We start from the raw sequence: 17,211 nt of genomic DNA, 5'->3' as shown, positions 1-17,211 counted from the left end.
GCTCCAACTCTCGCGGTACTTTGATGTCCTACGCCGATCAGTCTGCGCAGCGCTGCGTGATATACGTTTGTGGGGCCGCTCACATGACAGCATCACGTGATATTGATCCCGTGACGTCTCCTTCGTTTTGACAGCTAAGCTGCAGCAGGTGAGCGAAATCAAATGTATTTGTCATGTTTATACTATAAATACTGTTTATTGTGTATAAGTAGTTTTCAGGTAACTGTGGCAGTACGTTTAAAAGTCAGCTTTGACAGTGACAAGAGGCGCTTTTTATCCAGCTCTCTGCTTAACGTACATTAGCAAGTGCTCTCAATGTGTAAATAACGTATTTAAGTAAGTTAACGTCACAGCTTCGTCTAACGTTAAACATTGTTGTGTCTCGGGCTGTTAAAACGTCGTGTCTTTGTCTAAGTGTTATTAAACCATAACGTTTTAATAAAATGTTAGTCCTTCATCCTTAGCTAGCTATTGACCACTGCAATGCTTTGTGAATTAAGCTGTATATTATTGACACAACATCGTCTTCTATTTGGTTGTTAGTAAGCTACGTTACGTACCATTTTAACCTGTTCTTAATGTTCACTGTGTTTGTTATCGGTTCTGACATTACAGTTAGGTCAATGCAAATGAATTTGCGAGCTAGCTAAAAGATGATGCTGCATCATGGTTCCTCATGGTGGCTCAGCACAATTCGTTATTTTTAGTATTTGTGTCTTGATATAGAAGAACAAAGAGCTTAAGATGGACATCCGAGGGGCAGTGGATGCTGCCGTCCCCACCAACATCATTGCAGCCAAAGCTGCAGAGGTCCGAGCAAACAAGGTCAACTGGAAGTCCTACCTCCAGTAAGTACATCTGAGTATCACTTCTTCTTTTATATATCTCTTCAAGATCTGAACCGCTTAATAGATCATTTTATTGGAGTGTTTGTATTCTGTTGTAATGGGAAATAAACTGGCCTAAAACCTTATGAGCTTGCTAAATAGATATCATTTTGGGTTGTTATATTATGTTATAGATATCATTTTGGGTTGTTATAGTATGTTATAGATATCATTTTGGGTTGTTATAGTATGTTGTCGTGTTTTGACTTATAATACCCAACATTACATTCAGTGGTGTAATTGCTCTCTAAAACAGGAACAAAGTTTATATCCTTTAAGGAAACTGTCGCCGTGTCATTGTCTTGTGACAGTTACGGGGCTCTCAAAGTTTGTGTCTGTACGTTTTTCAGTCCATTTTTCTATTTTTCTTCGATACATTTTGGGGCAGTTTCCCGGACAGGGTTTAAGACTAGTCCCAGACTAACTTTAATGTTAAAAGTTTCTTTTGATCGAAAATTACTTGCAAGACACCAGTAATGTTTTTTGTAAATTATGTTTTAATAGATGACTTAAATATCCTAATTTGACTAAAACCTAGTCCTGGTTTAAGATAATCCCTGTCCGGGAAACTGCCCCTAAATGTTTTGTGATTTCTCACTTGTATATTCTAATGGCAAAGTAAGCATGCAACATTGTTTAAAAAATAAGTTAAGTATAGGATTTAAAAATGTACTTATAGTTGATTTCTGTAACACATATGTGATTTTTATTTGCTCTTCAAATGGTAGAATAGAATGCTTCTCGGTATTCTCAAAATATTGCATGTGGTTAAAGCAAGCCAGGCATCCACAAGAAGAATTTCGGATGCAGTTTCTTGTTTTAAAAAACGTAAATAATTGGACTTTGATAAATGTAATGTTATGTCCATAATAGTTTAGGAATTGGATTAGGTTTTAAATAAAACAGAAGCTTGAATCTTAAATGAAGCTAAAATGCTAAAAAGGGTAAATGGTGCAGAGCATTACAGGTTTTGTGTTCGATTTTTATCTCTATAAATCACAATTTTGACCAAACCTCTTCTGTGTTAGTTAGATAGATACTTGCTGACATATGTGCAGTTACTTGCTGACATATGAATACAATTCACAACAACACAATACGCCACAGAAAACCAGTTTAAAAGCCATAATGTTACATATCACATGAACAAGATCAATAGCGCAATAGAGCAGAATAGGGCAAGGGACAGTTCTGCCGAGGGCTGTCTAAGCATACGTATTGTTGAGCCCTGAAAACATTCCCTTGATAAAAGAAAGACACTTGTGCAGGCCTCCTGAGTCAAATATTTATATTGAATATTAGACTGCGATAAAAAAAACTATTAAACAAAGGCACTAAGAACAAATATGTTTCATTAAAGAGTCTCTTTGAAAAGGTTTATGTTAGACAGCTATAAAACAAAAAACACTTAAACAAAGGCACTAAGAACAAATATGTTTCATTAAAGAATCTCGATGAAAGGTGCATTTTGTTGGATTGCCTTTTATTTCGTCTGTCTCTGTTTGCTCATTTATAAGTTTCATTGTTCTTCAGGGGCCAAATGATCTCAGCTGAGGACTGTGAGTTTATTTCGAAGTTTGAGATTGCCAAGTCTGAGGATAAGCAAGAGATTCTGACGAAAGAAGGCCATCAGGTTGATATCTGTTTCTTTCTAGACTTGTTTAACACTACCCAACCTGTTTTGTTTTTTAAAAACACACATTCAATGGTATTTATTAGTAAATATACATTCATAATTGATACATTTGTCCAAATAAAGGCTCACATTGTATATTGATGTGTTGTTATGTTAGATTATACATTCAATTAACTGTCTGAAATATTTTATTGTAGTGTGCAAAGACCTTCCTCAACCTTATGGCTCACATATCCAAAGAGCAAACCGTTCAGTACATCTTGACCCTGATTGATGACACACTGCAGGTAAAAACATGCACAATTTCAGATATGTAAAAAAATAATTTTCTCATAGCCAGTCAGACATTAGAGTGTACATTCATAGCATTTAAATGACTGTAAAGAATTAATTGTAGGTGTTAAGTGTATTGAAATGAATTAGAAGGACAGTTTTTATTCTTTTTTAAAGTAGTAGGTCACCTTCAACATGAAAATTCTGTCATCATTATATTATCATCTCAAGCCTGTATGACTTTCTTTCTTCTGCAGAACACAAAAGAAGATATTTTGAAAAATGTTGGTAACAGAACAGCACAGCCCCTGCTGTTAACAACATTCTTCAAAATATCTTCTTTAGATTCTTTAGATAAATAAATAGTAGCCTACATCTTGATCCAGTACAGATTGATGCTTTCGTGAAGCTTTTTATCTGTATAGTGCATCAATATTATCTGTTAAGAGTGTGCCGATAGTCTATCTGTCTTGACTTTTGATGTATTTCATACCGGTACTGTGTACTTTAGTATCTATATTAAGCATCACTCTATTCATATAATGACTTCTCAACTCTTGTCCTCTCACAACTCATTCAGTCAGCCAGCCCAAGATGCGATCTTCCATTCATATGCAAAGTGGTTATAATTGTAAAACCAAGACAAACAGGCTGATCTATCCATTTAAAAATCAATTCATTATATAAAGCCATCTCTAAGGGACTTGAGGAAATTAGGAGTTTGTCTGACTCGGCATGCACTGTCTCTTCAGATGACATTAGCAGTAGATTTAAGGTACAACAAATTCCAAATGCAGTGATGGCAATTATACTGTAAGCTGTAGTTGCACTGAAATCTAGACGGTACTTCACAGTTGCAAATGGTAGTTTTTGTCATTGGTTTCCATAAGATAAATGCATTTTTGACCTTTTAGTTAACCTCAAACAAAAATGTACAACAATGAATAACTTTAAAAGAATGGAATAATGGATATTAAGAGTATTCACTACACATTTAATTGTTATAATAGTATGTCAGTCTTTCAGACATTTTCTTATCACATTTAAAAAGATTTTGAAGCTCTGTTTGATCAGACAACCTCATCTTATTCCTGTAAAAGAATACAGAATGTCTCTGGCTTGGTTTTAATGAAAAATTGATTATTGAAAAATGATGGTTCAGGGCACATCCTCTGACATAAAAGTTACAAAGGTTCTGAGGAGCTCTCGCCCGCCAAAATGCATTAGTGTGCTGTTATGACTTTGGTGGTCAGACAAAACGAGATAAAGACTTCATACTTTTTTCAGAAGATGTGCCTTATAAAGGTATTTTATGTTGGCTTAATGGTTCTTTTGCTTTACCGTGCAGGAAAATCATCAGAGAGTGAATATCTTCTTTGATTATGCCAAGAAGACTAAGAATACTGCCTGGTCGTATTTTCTGCCAATGCTGAACCGTCAGGACCTTTTTACTGTTCACATGGTGAGTTAAACTGCAAGCAAAGGGTTATAGCCCTCTTCATCACAGGTTCTGTACTGATGACAGCACATCTAAATCATACGTTCCCCTGAATGCTTAGTCTACCAAGAACTCATGTCATACTAGCATAGTTAATTATAACGATCCAGCCGCAAGGGGATACACAGCCAGCTTCAATGGATTCTATATAAGAAACTCTTGTTTTAAAGAGCAGGTTTAAAGGTTTTTGTAAGTGTCCTAATGTTGTATTTGAGTCCCCAACAACATGATCAAAAGCATCAAAGGTAAAAAAGTTTGCTAAACAATTCCTCCAAAGCTCTTCAAATTTTCCACTTTTCTAAGCTCCTCCCTACTGCGAGTCCAGTGTGCTACTATTGGCCAACTGGCCCAATCAGTTGTGATTGGTCTTTCTTCATACACTGCATGTCCGAAACGAAACGCCCATTACCACAGTTCTTATCTCAGGAAGGTTTTTGTAAACAAAGACGCTGTAAGTGTATAAAAATGAACAGGTGATTCACTCAATTCAACATGTATACATAACGTATTTATAATACTACTTACAGACGCTTTTGGTCCGAGTAAAGTTGCTATTGACTTGGTTTTCAGGCTCAAGCAGCTGGCAAAATCCCACATTGAACTCGCCAAAATTTAAAAAGCAATCGTCAGTAAAATGACAAGCACATAACACATGGTTGTAATTGTAATGCAGTGTTATCGTGGAAAAAATACAATTCAACCACTGATCCGTACACACCGTCATCATTTGGCAGCAAAAACAAAGTACATTTGCGTTCAAGGCACAAAACACAGCATCTCCTCGACATGTTGTATACGCAATACTACCTGAAGTGCTAGTGGGCAGGTCAGAGTGTTCCTGTTTTGCGGGAAGGCGGGGATTGTGCTGATACAGTGTGACGTATCGATGTTACACTCAAAAGATTCAGAGCCTAACGATTTGTTTGGGCGGTTCAGAATCGACTCCTTACTTTGGAAACCAATATCTTAATTTATCATGGACTTTTTGGATTAACAACTTTGCAGATCGTTAAAATTGAAGGAAAGCTACGTTACAAACTGCGATGCAGGTAATTTTATGAGATTCATGAAACCGGCTCTTTAAAATGTTCACACCAGGCGTGAAAAAACATTTCTTCTATACAATCTATTTCAGCTTGCCGGGTATCGCTTCTGTCGCTGGTTATGACCAAAACTGTCAATTACACGGAAAAGATACCTCTTCTTATCCACTCTTAAAAAAGGTGCTTCAAAAGATTCTTCAAACCGATAGAAGAACCTTTTGTTTCCATAAAGAACCTTAAACATCTTCATATTATAAGTAAAAAAAGAAAGAGATGGTCTTCTAAGGAATATTTGACCTAAAGGTTCTATGTGGATCCAAAAATAATTATTCTATGGCATCGCTGTGAAGAACCTTTTAAGCACCTTTATTTTTAAGAGTGTGTGTTGCGATGTCGTGCCGTGTCTGTTGAGGTTATCAATTGTTCTGTAGGTCCATGTGTCAAAACATTGTTCTACTTCATACAAAATGATTGGCGATACAAACTTATACAATTTTATTCCATCATTCATTTGTCCCTCATGATGGAATACAATTTAATATGTTTCTATCTCTGTGTGCAAATCATTTTGTATGAAGAATAATTTTGTAGATTAATGCACCACAAGCATAAAAGGAAGACTTGTGGACACGTTGTTCTATTATGCTTTCAGATAATTTGTTAATAAACTGACCTAACGTGATATTGTATTTTCTTCTAAAAAATACAAATCTTAATAACATTTAATTTGTTGGATGATAATATCACACAGTTTGCTTTTCCTATGATTCGCAGTATATGTGAGAAATTTCCAAAATATGAAGCAAATCTAGTTTACGGGTATTTAATACATAGTAGTTTAGGCAGCTACTGAGAAGTGTGACTATTATCTTTACATTTCTAACTACTCCGTAATGACGTAATTTCCTAAATTGATTGATACTAGATTGATTGATTGGACTCTAGTTGGGGTCATTATGTATATTGTTCAACCAAAGATTGAGAAATTCTCACCGTATTTATGCATGAAATGTGCAGAGCATTTAGATGCTGTTTTATGTTTGGAATATGGAAATCCTTTTTAATTGTGAAGTGGATCTCCACCCTACTTGAAATTCACACAGTGGACTCCGTTCCCCGGTGTCCCCGCCCTCCCCATTTCCAGCCATGGTGATGGACCTGCAATAAGCTATTTCAGGTCTAATAATGTCCAATGTCTGCCACTCTGTATTTCTATGATTCCACTTTATAGATGTAAAAAACAGCTTAAATAAATCACTTTATAATAGCTTCATGGTCTGTTATTCAGCGCAGTGATTAAAATTTATAAAGGCAAATTGTATATCTTTTTTAATTCTATAAAAGTGATTGGGCTGTAATGGAGGGCAATTAGCTTTTAAACCCTCCGTTTGACAGCTTTAATTGATGTGGAGTGCGTCAATACTTCATCAAAGGTCTCCATGCATAGTGTTGTACGGTTCAAAAGCTAAATGATTTCCTGAATACCCACATTTTTAGGATGGCCTATTCTACAGGCAGAACAGCCTGAAGTCAGAAATTGCAGTTTAATTACCCTTCAGGCAGAGGATGATCTCAGGGCTCTGAACCGTGCATTGATTCCTCCTGCCACCTACACCTCGGCACTTAATGAAACAGTCTCATCTTCTCTTTATGCCTTACAAGCCCAGTAAATGTCATGTCTTGTGGAAACATCCGGATGGCTCTGAATGCATTCATTACAACAGCACACTCTCAGATGGGAAGAAATGACTCGGTGAATCTCTTCAGATGGACAGTCATTTTTCACCAGTTCCGTTTAATTGGCTTAAATGTTCATTCGTCATACCTAGCTTCAGTTTGATGTTTCACTTGGATCTAATGCAATGGTCACCACTCCACAGCAAAGCCCGGAGTATAGTTTCCTTTTTACGAGTATGCAATGGACACTGTGCGTGACGCAAATTTCGTCATCAGAACAGTTTGCGCGTACTGTACGCGCACCGTCAGAATTTAGTTACCTCGCATCCAAAGTACGCACATGGAGCACATGCGCATTCCATTTCTTGCAGTAACCACCAGGTGCACGATCGCGTTCATGTAAAAATACGAAGTATGCCACATGCTTAAGGCACTTCAGTGACCTTTATTGTCTTTTGATCAATTGCCATTTAACATCGGTGAATGATAAACCAAATGCAGCACAAAGCTGTGAATTCTGAGAGGATGAGAGTGCTTTTCCTTTCAAAAAACATAAGTAGGTTTCCTACTGCCAGATATTCCATATGAACACTTTTGATTTAATAACTTCTTGGCCAATGACTGAATGTAAAGGCTATCTTACTTGCATCGTTTCACGTTCAATCTTATAGAAAATAAGGATTTCTGCTAGGTCTTGCGATTTGTGTGGACGTCACGTATAACGGAAATGCATTTTTAAAGCCATCAACCCAACGTTTCTTTTTTGGCCCTCAGGCTGCGAGGATCATAGCCAAGCTGGCTGCCTGGGGACGTGACCTGATGGAAGGAAGTGACCTGAACTACTACTTCAACTGGATTAAGACCCACCTCAGCTCTCAGGTAGAAAACACACACAATTCCATTCTACAATCATCAGAGCTTCTCTGCCTAGACTACTAAGATTTTTAATTAAGATTTTAAAGTTTTTTAATGAAAATGTTAATAGATTTTTGTTTTCAAATGTGGAGTGCAGAGAAAAGCTTTCGGGCAATTCTCGGAAGGCTTTCAATTGTGAAATAGATCCAAAACAGCCACCTTGCCCTTCTCTGGAACGTACTCACAGAACGTACTATATCTGGCTCTTCTGTGCCTTGTGATGTAAATTTTTCTTTGCAATGAAACTTCAAAAGATGGCACCACTTTAGTCCTGATTTCATTGCTCCTGAATGGCCTTGATGCCATTGACTGGCACTCACTTTCCCCAGACCTAAATCCAGTTGAGAACCTCTGGGATCTCATGCATCCATAGCCGTCAAGTAGCACCATTGAGTGTCCAGGAGCTCATTTGTCTGGGAGTTGATCCCGAAGACACCATGTGCCATCTCATCAGGGGAATGCCCAGACATTGTTGGGAGTGCATACGGGCACTCGGGAAATTGCACATTACTGACTAACAATATGAGTTACTGTGATGAAATTCACACAAGTTGAATCAGCCAGTATTTCGTTTTTTTGATGGTGATTATACTAAATGTGTTTATGGTTTTGGCTTTCATTGACCATCTTTATATCATTTTGTTCTCACAACATTATGCAAAGTATACAAGTGAAGAGTTTTACCCTTGAGTCACACTTATTATGTTTTTAAGTGGATGCCTCTGATAGTCCAGTGTCCTGCAGAATTTACGATATAAAGTATCAGCTTTGCAAGACAAGACGAAACAACAGCTTTTTGTGCAGTGTAATATACAGTACATACTGCATTTTACACTGTGCAACTGATATGCATTTTACCAGATATACACATTTATCAGCAATCTAGCACTAAACTAGTTACACAAATCTACTTCTTGGCTAGTTTTGCATATATTGGGAAATTGACGTCTATAGTCTCCATCACTCGTGTCACGGTTAGCACTTACTGAACTTCACAAGCACTGTAGCTTTCTAGTTTTTTTGTCAATGACCGCCAGCTGTGACAAAGCCCTGGAGGAAGAGAAGGATTAAAGCTCACCATTGTGTTTTTTTGGGCCGGCGGTGGCTGGTGTGGACCTTTTGCACTTGGTGTTCCAGACACTAGACATCACACTGTCAGGCTTAAAGTATGTGTTAGCAAGTATGGACTCCTCCAACTGAGTAACAGCTTGGAGTCTCAGCACCTCGATTTTGTTGTCCTCAAAATAAGTGGTTTAAAACCTTGGATCAGTAAGGGACCAAACATCCAACAGCTTGTTGGTTTCAGGACCAGATTGAAAGTTGGTGACGTCTTTATGGGAGTTATTTTTTCATTTTCAACATTATTTGATAAATACGACATTTTGTAATTTATTGTCGAGTGCAAAATGATCTCTGCATTTTCTCTAGTATTCAATGTGCCCTTTATTCAGTCTTCATACCGTACCTTCTGTTCCTCTTTCCTGTTGACTGAGTTGTCATTGTGTTTTAGAATTATTTTGTTTATCTGTTTTTTAGTTTTTAGACATGTCATTTTATTTTCAAACTTATTTTGTTGTCAGATTTGTCATTCATTTGGCCAGTTGTTGTTTGGCACCTCCTGGCCATCATAATTTTGCTTCCTCCTTTGCTTTCGTAAGATTTTATTTCTGGTCAGGACAAGTTTCTAATCACAGTTTCAAGTTTTTAAAACAATCAAGAGTAGCCGTGCCAGGTCATCACTGCAGCAGACTGCTTTCCTTTAAGGACAAAACCAGAAGAATGAACAGAGACGTGTCTAAAGCACGATTTCAGTCTGGAATCCTCCCGATCGTTGAAATGAGGTGTTTAAGTCACCTCACTGCTTTAGAGAGTCGGTGCACAGTATGCGCTCTGCTTCAATGGTCCAGCCACATGTACACATTAAGGAATTCACTCAAAGAGTTATTTACCAACAGCATGCAGGGCTTGACCTCCTTATTGATGGAACAAATCGAACACTTCCTTTCTTAAAAAAACAGATGTTCAACATACTGTGTTAATGTTATGTATTTGTTTTATGTATTTTGTTGTGCCTTTTTGGGTACATTATTTTTTCCGAAGGACCTATTGTTGTACCTTTAAGGTACATTTAAATTCCCGAACAAAACTGTACCTTTAAAGCCACAAGTCAGTTTTAGGCCATGCATATGTTCATGTAAATTGCTTTGCAGAATTTAGATGTTTTTAATGTCCCCTCCTGCTTATATCTCCTAATAAGCAAATCATGGTTAATAGCCATGAACTAATGGCTGTCGACTATTTTCCTCAAAGATGTGCATGTTTAGAACTAGTATTCTAAAATCCTGAACTACAATCCATTATTTTGAAGTGCAAAGATGTGCTTATGCATTTCTTTGAAGATGGATTTACTTCTTCGTTTGCTGTGAATATCATTACTGTGCAAAAAAAGTTTTTATGGGTACATTCTTAGAATTTGAGATGTATACTTTTTTCACTGATGATGCTTTGCTGTAGCTCAGTGGTAAGGTACGAGCATGGCGCTAACAACGCCAAGGTCGTGGGTTCGATCCCTGGGGATTGCACATACTTAGATACACATGTATAGGATAATGAAATGCAAGTCGCTTTGGATAAAAGCGTCTTCCAAATGCATACATGTAAATGTAGATGTATGGGTTGTTAGGATAGGACAATATTTGGCTGAGAAACAACTATTTGAAAATCTGAGGGTGCCAAAAATCTAAATATTCAGAAAATCTTCTTTTAAGTTGTCCATAACGGGCCGAAGAAATAGATTTGTTTTGCCTCACCGCTGTAATGAAGTTGTGGAGAGATGAATCGAATACTGGAATTCTAAGCTTTACAAAACTTGAGTGGGTTATTCCCAAAGAGCGGGCAGCAGCAAGTGAATTTGTAGGCTTGTTTCCATCCATCATTTGTCCCCGATTTTGCTGCATCCACTCAGCAAGTTTTCATATATTTACGGTAGGTAATTAACAAAATATTTTCATATCCTAATGATTTTTGGCATAAAATAAAAATCGATAACTTTTACACATACAATGTTTTGTTGGCTATTACTACAAATATAACCGTGCTACTTAAGAGTGGTTTTGTGGTCCAAGGTCACAAATGTTTCGACTAAATCAAAGTTCTGAGGCTTGTGTGGACTGTTCAAAATCGTGCTTTCAGTCAAGTGTTGAGTACCGAGCAAGGTCTGTATAGCTTCAGGAGACATTGGGTGGGGGGGGACCCCGTAAGAACACAGTGATGCACTTATCAGCAGGATGCATAACCTTGAGAAACAGTACTTCATTGGAAACAGCATTGCCTGGCGTGATTTGATGCCAGCGCGATAAAAGCGAATGAAACAATACAGTCTGAGTTGCAAAACAGATTCTTTAGAATAATTCCCTGTAGCTTAGATGCTAGAGCTTTGCACTGACAAGCCCAAGGTGAGTCGATCGCCCTTGAATGCAGTGTAGCTTACTTTGGATAAAAACACACGATTGATGTATAAATGCTTCGAAACTTGCAGAGCCTAAAAGAGCAATGATTGTAGCGATGCTACTTACAGATATGACATGAGATTTACTATAAAGTAGATGGAATTTATATTTTAGGTACATAAATATTTTATTGAGGATGTGTGAACCAAATAATTAATGACAGAACTGCTTTATCAATGAATATTATACATCCTCTGGGATCAGTAATCCAAGACAGTATTTTGATTGTAAAAGTGCCATTATGCACTTTACGTAGCTTAATGTAATACATGTTGAGTAGATTTAATATCCAATATTCTAGTGTGGAATAGCAAAACGGTCACCTTCACTTATTAATATTCATAGAGGTCCTTTTAAATCATACAGTGACAACCGGCTTACAATGACTATATCCGCGTATAGGTCATGTGGTGATGTCTAGCTTTCATTTTCAATTCCACGGTAAAGTGTGCCGCTGTAATAGGATGTTGTGTTTTGCCTTCAGTCTCATATTTTATTTTGCTCTCTGAATTAATGAATGTTTGAGAATCATAAATAGTGGGCCACTCTGAAAGTTCATGTTTATAAGATGTTAAACCTATTCATAAAATGTGTTTCATAATATCCGAGCTGAGAAGGCTATGAATAAATGTTTTTCAAGGCTACGAACAAATGTTTGCACCATTCAGAAAATGTTGTCTTTGCTAAAAGCCCCAAAAAGTTAAGTAATGTTTTTTTTGCATTTGGAATAGATTTTTTTCAATGCGGCTCTGAGTGAAATGAACTCAGGGTTGGTCTCTTCCCATAATCTCACTCACACAAGTCATCTGTATACCCGCAATCATTTTTCAAGCACACCTCTCCAATACATTTGCCTGCATACAAGGTCCAAAATCACAGATTTTTTTCTTTCTATCTTTTTTTTGTTAGAAACTACATGGTACAGGTGCTGAACCTGGAACAGGGACCATCTCTCCCAGTGAAGTGAGTATGTCAAGGAGGCTGATGTGCAGCTCTGCGAACGAGCCTCCATCGCTTTTCAGAGGTTGAGATCTTCAGCCTCTGTTTTTGAGATCCACTGCTTTTTCCATTAATTTCTCTGAATCTTTTCACTCTTCCCCGTGAATTAACACAACTGTACTTTTCTGATACAGCCCCTTTTTTACCTTGCGGGAGTGGTTACGGTCATAATCCAGTTCTTCTGCTGTTTCGCAAACCATCCCACTAGACTAGATAAAAGGACCACCAGATGGCTTTTGTCTTGCTCTATAGCAATCTTCCTCTTTCATTTGTTTTTGCGCTGTTTAGAGTTCATTTGAAAGAATATTTTTTCTTTCATCTCCTTTGTGTCGCCGAGCCTGAAGCTGCCGGCGCGACGCAAGCAGTCATACATTTTAATTCGATTCCCTCTCACGGCTCTTAAGATGTCTCCGCTGTGCTATTCTTCATGACCTTCTTATCTCTGCCTTTCTCTGGACCTCTCTGCTTTTATGCGTATGGTGCTGATGTACGAAGCCATCTCCCTCGGTTAATGACCGAGTCTCTCCTCTCTTCTAACATCTCTGTGATTCACTCACTTTGTCCAGATCTCAGGGCTGCTGTATTCTCTCTGCTCCATTGTGGGATTGTCTCTTTGATCCAGCATGTTACTCGAGACATTCTCGAAGTCAGAATTTGACTGCACGTGCATAAGTGAATGTGGAAGTGTTGAGAGCATCATTGCAGACCGTTTCATTGTATCCCTTTGCTAGTTTCTGAAAAGAACGGGCTTGTTTTCATGCATCCATTTCCAAGCTTCTCTGAACTGCTCTGTTCTTTGTGTTCTGATGGTGTTGTCCTTTGTGTTTGTTTCCGAGCTAAATTGTGCATGTGTGTGTTGTGTATTTGTACTTTGTCTTTGGATCCACACAGAGCTCCCAGTACGTCCAGTGTGTCGCTGGCTGCCTGCAGCTGATGCTGAGAGTGAATGAATACAGATTCGCCTGGGTGGAGGCCGACGGAGTCAATTGGTAATGCTCAGTTTCTATTTTCTGTTTTGTTTTTAGAAGAAAAAAGATATTTGCCCATTTATTCTTTACAAAGTTAACATTGATTCAAGTGAGTCTTAGAGTCTTATATATTGAATACATGAAAAGAATGTACAATAAATACACAAAAGGTGATTCACTTGTCTATAATAGACTGCCCTTAACTTTCTATTTTTAGCAATATTGAACACGTCCTTTTTTTTCCACCTTCCCCTGGTTCACTGCCGTATTAAAGAAAGCACCTTGGAGAGCAAGAAGGCATTCCTTATATTGTCCTAGCTCAGTCCTGTGATCATAAAGGTTCTTTTGTTTAGTCGTGTTCAGACAGAGAATAAATAAATTAGGCTTTTATGAAGATCATTTCTCGCGCCTCAAGGAAATTTCCTTCACTGTATCCATTCAACCATCAGGTCCAACTCACTTTAGAGCATTCTCTCAACAAACCTCTAGGAGTGTGATGTCCCGCTGTCTGCTAACTCTGACCGTTCTTTTTGCAGCATCACGGCAGTGCTGAGCAATAAGTGCGGCTTCCAGCTGCAGTATCAGATGATCTTCTGCGTCTGGCTCCTGGCCTTCAGCCCTCAACTCTGCGAACAGCTGAGACGTTACAACGTGGTACCTGCGCTCTCCGACATCCTCCAGGAGTCCGTCAAAGAGAAGGTCACCCGCATTATCCTGGCTGCTTTCAGGGTATGTGGCGTATAACATGGCAGCTCAAAGCCTGGCTCATTAGCAGCCCTTTACGATTTACACATCGTGTAATCTTAGAAAAATCTTACACATTGTGTAATCTTAGAAAAATCTTACACATTGTGTAATTGCATTATTGGCATTAAGATATAAAGAAAACCACCAACTTTGATTTTTGAATTCATTTACTCTTTTCTACATAAAATTAAAAACATTCTCAGAAAGTTGCATATTCAAAGCTGAGCACCTACAAGCTTTAAAGTCCTCTAAAAACTGATTTGAGCCATGAATATGTAAGGATGGCGCATAGACTCGGGACTGAAACGATCGCTTCTGTTTCTGCTAACACGTCGAATGAGCAATCTACTGTATGTCTATATAATCAATTTTCCGAGCAAAGTCCTTTTACGGAAGTCGTGCCACTCGGCGACCATGTTTGCAACACCTCTGGGCAGCTATTTACGTCTTAGCAAGACAACAGTCCTGTCTGCTTGAATGATGGAAGGCAGATATTTCTAAGTTCACGGGCAAAAATCACAATTGAACAGCATATTTCCGATCAATGATAAAATCTGATATGGGATGTACCTTAACTTTGGTTTGCTAAACTGAAATTGTGCATTTTAAGTCTCTTGACTCGCTTTAGCTACTGCGCATTCACACAGGATGGCAAGCAGCTCACAAAAGCCCACCCTAGAGAATTGTCAGTCTTTATTGACTGATGATTGGATCTTTTTAATGGAAGGATGGACTTATTTTGCTAGAGTGTCCAAATTGATTGTTGCATTCCTCCTCATTATATATATATTTATATATGTGACCCTGGACATCAAAACCAGTTTTAAGGGTCAATTTAATCTAAAGCTGAATAAATAAGCTTTTTTATTAATGTATGGTTTGTTAGAAAAGGACGCTTAGGAATCTGAGGGTTCAAAAAAATCTAAATATTTAGAAAATAGTTCTTGAAGTCGGGCAAAATTAAAGTCTTTATATATTTATGTGGGAAAAAATATGGAACATGATCTTTACTTAATATCCTGATGATTTTTGTCATAAAAGGCTATTACTTCAAATTTTCATGTGCCACTTAAAGGGATATTTCAGCCGAGAAGCACATTTTCCCCAAGTTTACTCACCGCGTGACTTTCTTCTTTAAGAAATAATTGCATTATATCATCTTCTTCAAAGCTGTAGAATGGTAGTGAATGGGGAACAATTTTTTTAAGCTCCAAAAAGTGCGTCCATCGAACAAAGAACAGCTCGACATGGCTCCGTGGTCTTAACAAAGGTCTTCTGAAGCAAATAGATGCGATTTTATTTAAGAGAAAACGGTGGCCAACGCAGCATTTTTTCATTTTGTTCGAATAGGATGCCATCTCCTATGTGCAGGTCACCGTCATTTGCCGGAAAAACAAGCTACAGGTTCACTCGTACATCAGTATCGTTCATTCTTTTATTCTGAAAGGATTTAATTTTCCCAGAACTCTCACAAAGTATGTATCAAGAAACTCGTTATGACCTTATTAGGTTTGCAGATTGACAAAAATGTGCACGCTCTGGTTGTCATCGCTCTTTCACCGCTTGGTTTTTAGAGACAGGAAACTGATAAAATGACCTTCCTGCACATGTTGATCATTCGCATGATTTGATTGAAGCTATAGTGCTGCCAAATTTAGTCCCAAGGCATTTTATCTTTCCTCTGGCTTATTACTTTTACTCTGCAGGCGCATTTTTGTTGAATATATAGCGGAGGCGCATAACAGGCTCCTTGTTATTCTTATTTGGTGTTTCATTTTCACTCGCGCTGACGACGGACTGGCTGCTGGCAATGTTTAATGTTCAAATTAGCCCTGAAAGCCGGACTCTGTTGTTGGCATTAGAGTTGCGTAATGAATTCATTGTCCATGTCGCTGACAGTATTGAATTAGAGTGCAGCGCTTCATTCATCTCACCTGCTGGAGAGCTTATTAAGTTGCCCTGACCAGGTATTCTCTCTCTGTCCCTGTTCATTATGACATAGCTTCCATTTTGCACCTATCAATGGATCTGCTTCTGCCCATTTGCAATTATTTATGCTGCACATTTGCAGACTCTTAACAATAGTTCTATATAGGTCTGAGGAAATGCTTAAAACACTCAAGATTAAGATAATTGGCTTCCAGGTCAGCTTAGTTGTAGTCCTCTATGGGTGTTATTAAAATCATTATTGAGCGAAATCTTTCTTGGTATTGGATATTTACCTGCTCAGGTTTCTCTCTCTCTCTCTATCTTCTTGGAATAGATATGTATGAGATTATAAAGAACAAGTATGTATTTAAGTCTGATGGAGTTCTCCAACAGAACATTTGAAATGATGAAATTAAATGAAATCGCTATACGCCAGACAGTGGTGATAATGGTTGTATATTATGAGCATTATCACTTAAGCGAGAAAACTGAATGCCATCATGGCAGCGTTTCGGCTGCAGGCACTAAGCCACATTTTAAACACAATGCAACACATTTTTTATTTATTTTTCTCCACTAATTAAAAGTTCCAGCCATGAACTGTCGCACATCCATTGAAAAGTCTGAAATATATCTCTATTCATATCCATTCCACAGACTGTTGTCCAGACATTTCAGATAAATGTCTTATTTAAAATGTTCATTTACACTCATTCGAGCTACACCAACTAGTCATCCATCAATGCCTTATGTGCAATGAATGAGAAAGCAGTGTTTAAGAATGCATAGATTTAGAATGTCAGAGAGAGGTGTAGGACGGCACTGTGCGACAATCCATCATCCTGTTAACTACAGCTGTGCATCGGGTTGACCAGTTGTCTGACCCTCGAACACTTACAATCATTCATTGCGTGTGTTGTGACACATGTATAATACAGCCTGAAATGTTCTTTGGCAAATATATGAAGGAGACTTCGCCGACTTGAAGTCTTTGTCCAAGTTGGATGAATGTGCAGTTGTTTTCTTCTGTTTGCTTGCCAACAGAGCACAGCAGTGATGCGTCCTTAGTTCCAGTGGTTTTTGCATTCATGTTCATACATATTAAAAAATCGTGTAGAAGACCGTGTACC

General features: G+C 37.9%; 1 protein-coding gene across 3 annotated transcripts in view; it reads left to right on the top strand.

Annotated features, from left to right (window-relative positions):
• The window catches only part of atp6v1h (ATPase H+ transporting V1 subunit H), a 35,168-nt gene that overhangs the window by 591 nt on the left and 17,366 nt on the right, over positions 1–17,211 (top strand). The window contains exons 1-9 of one of the 3 annotated variants that reach the window (XM_056742777.1): positions 76–148; positions 727–848; positions 2,421–2,520; positions 2,721–2,810; positions 4,145–4,258; positions 7,789–7,893; positions 12,348–12,401; positions 13,329–13,426; positions 13,942–14,134. In XM_056742777.1, the coding sequence (XP_056598755.1) occupies positions 745–848; positions 2,421–2,520; positions 2,721–2,810; positions 4,145–4,258; positions 7,789–7,893; positions 12,348–12,401; positions 13,329–13,426; positions 13,942–14,134 (858 nt within the window). In that variant the 5' untranslated portion in view covers positions 76–148; positions 727–744. Of the gene's footprint in view, positions 1–75; positions 149–726; positions 849–2,420; positions 2,521–2,720; positions 2,811–4,144; positions 4,259–7,788; positions 7,894–12,347; positions 12,402–13,328; positions 13,427–13,941; positions 14,135–17,211 lie in introns of those variants that run through there. The other 2 variants (XM_056742778.1, XM_056742779.1) reach the window with 2 other exon arrangements.

This window comes from Triplophysa dalaica, chromosome 3 (genome assembly GCF_015846415.1).
Source record: "Triplophysa dalaica isolate WHDGS20190420 chromosome 3, ASM1584641v1, whole genome shotgun sequence".
Classification (NCBI taxonomy): domain Eukaryota; kingdom Metazoa; phylum Chordata; class Actinopteri; order Cypriniformes; family Nemacheilidae; genus Triplophysa; species Triplophysa dalaica.
Note: the sequence above shows the minus strand (reverse complement) of the source record. Positions and strands in the feature narration are given on the sequence as shown.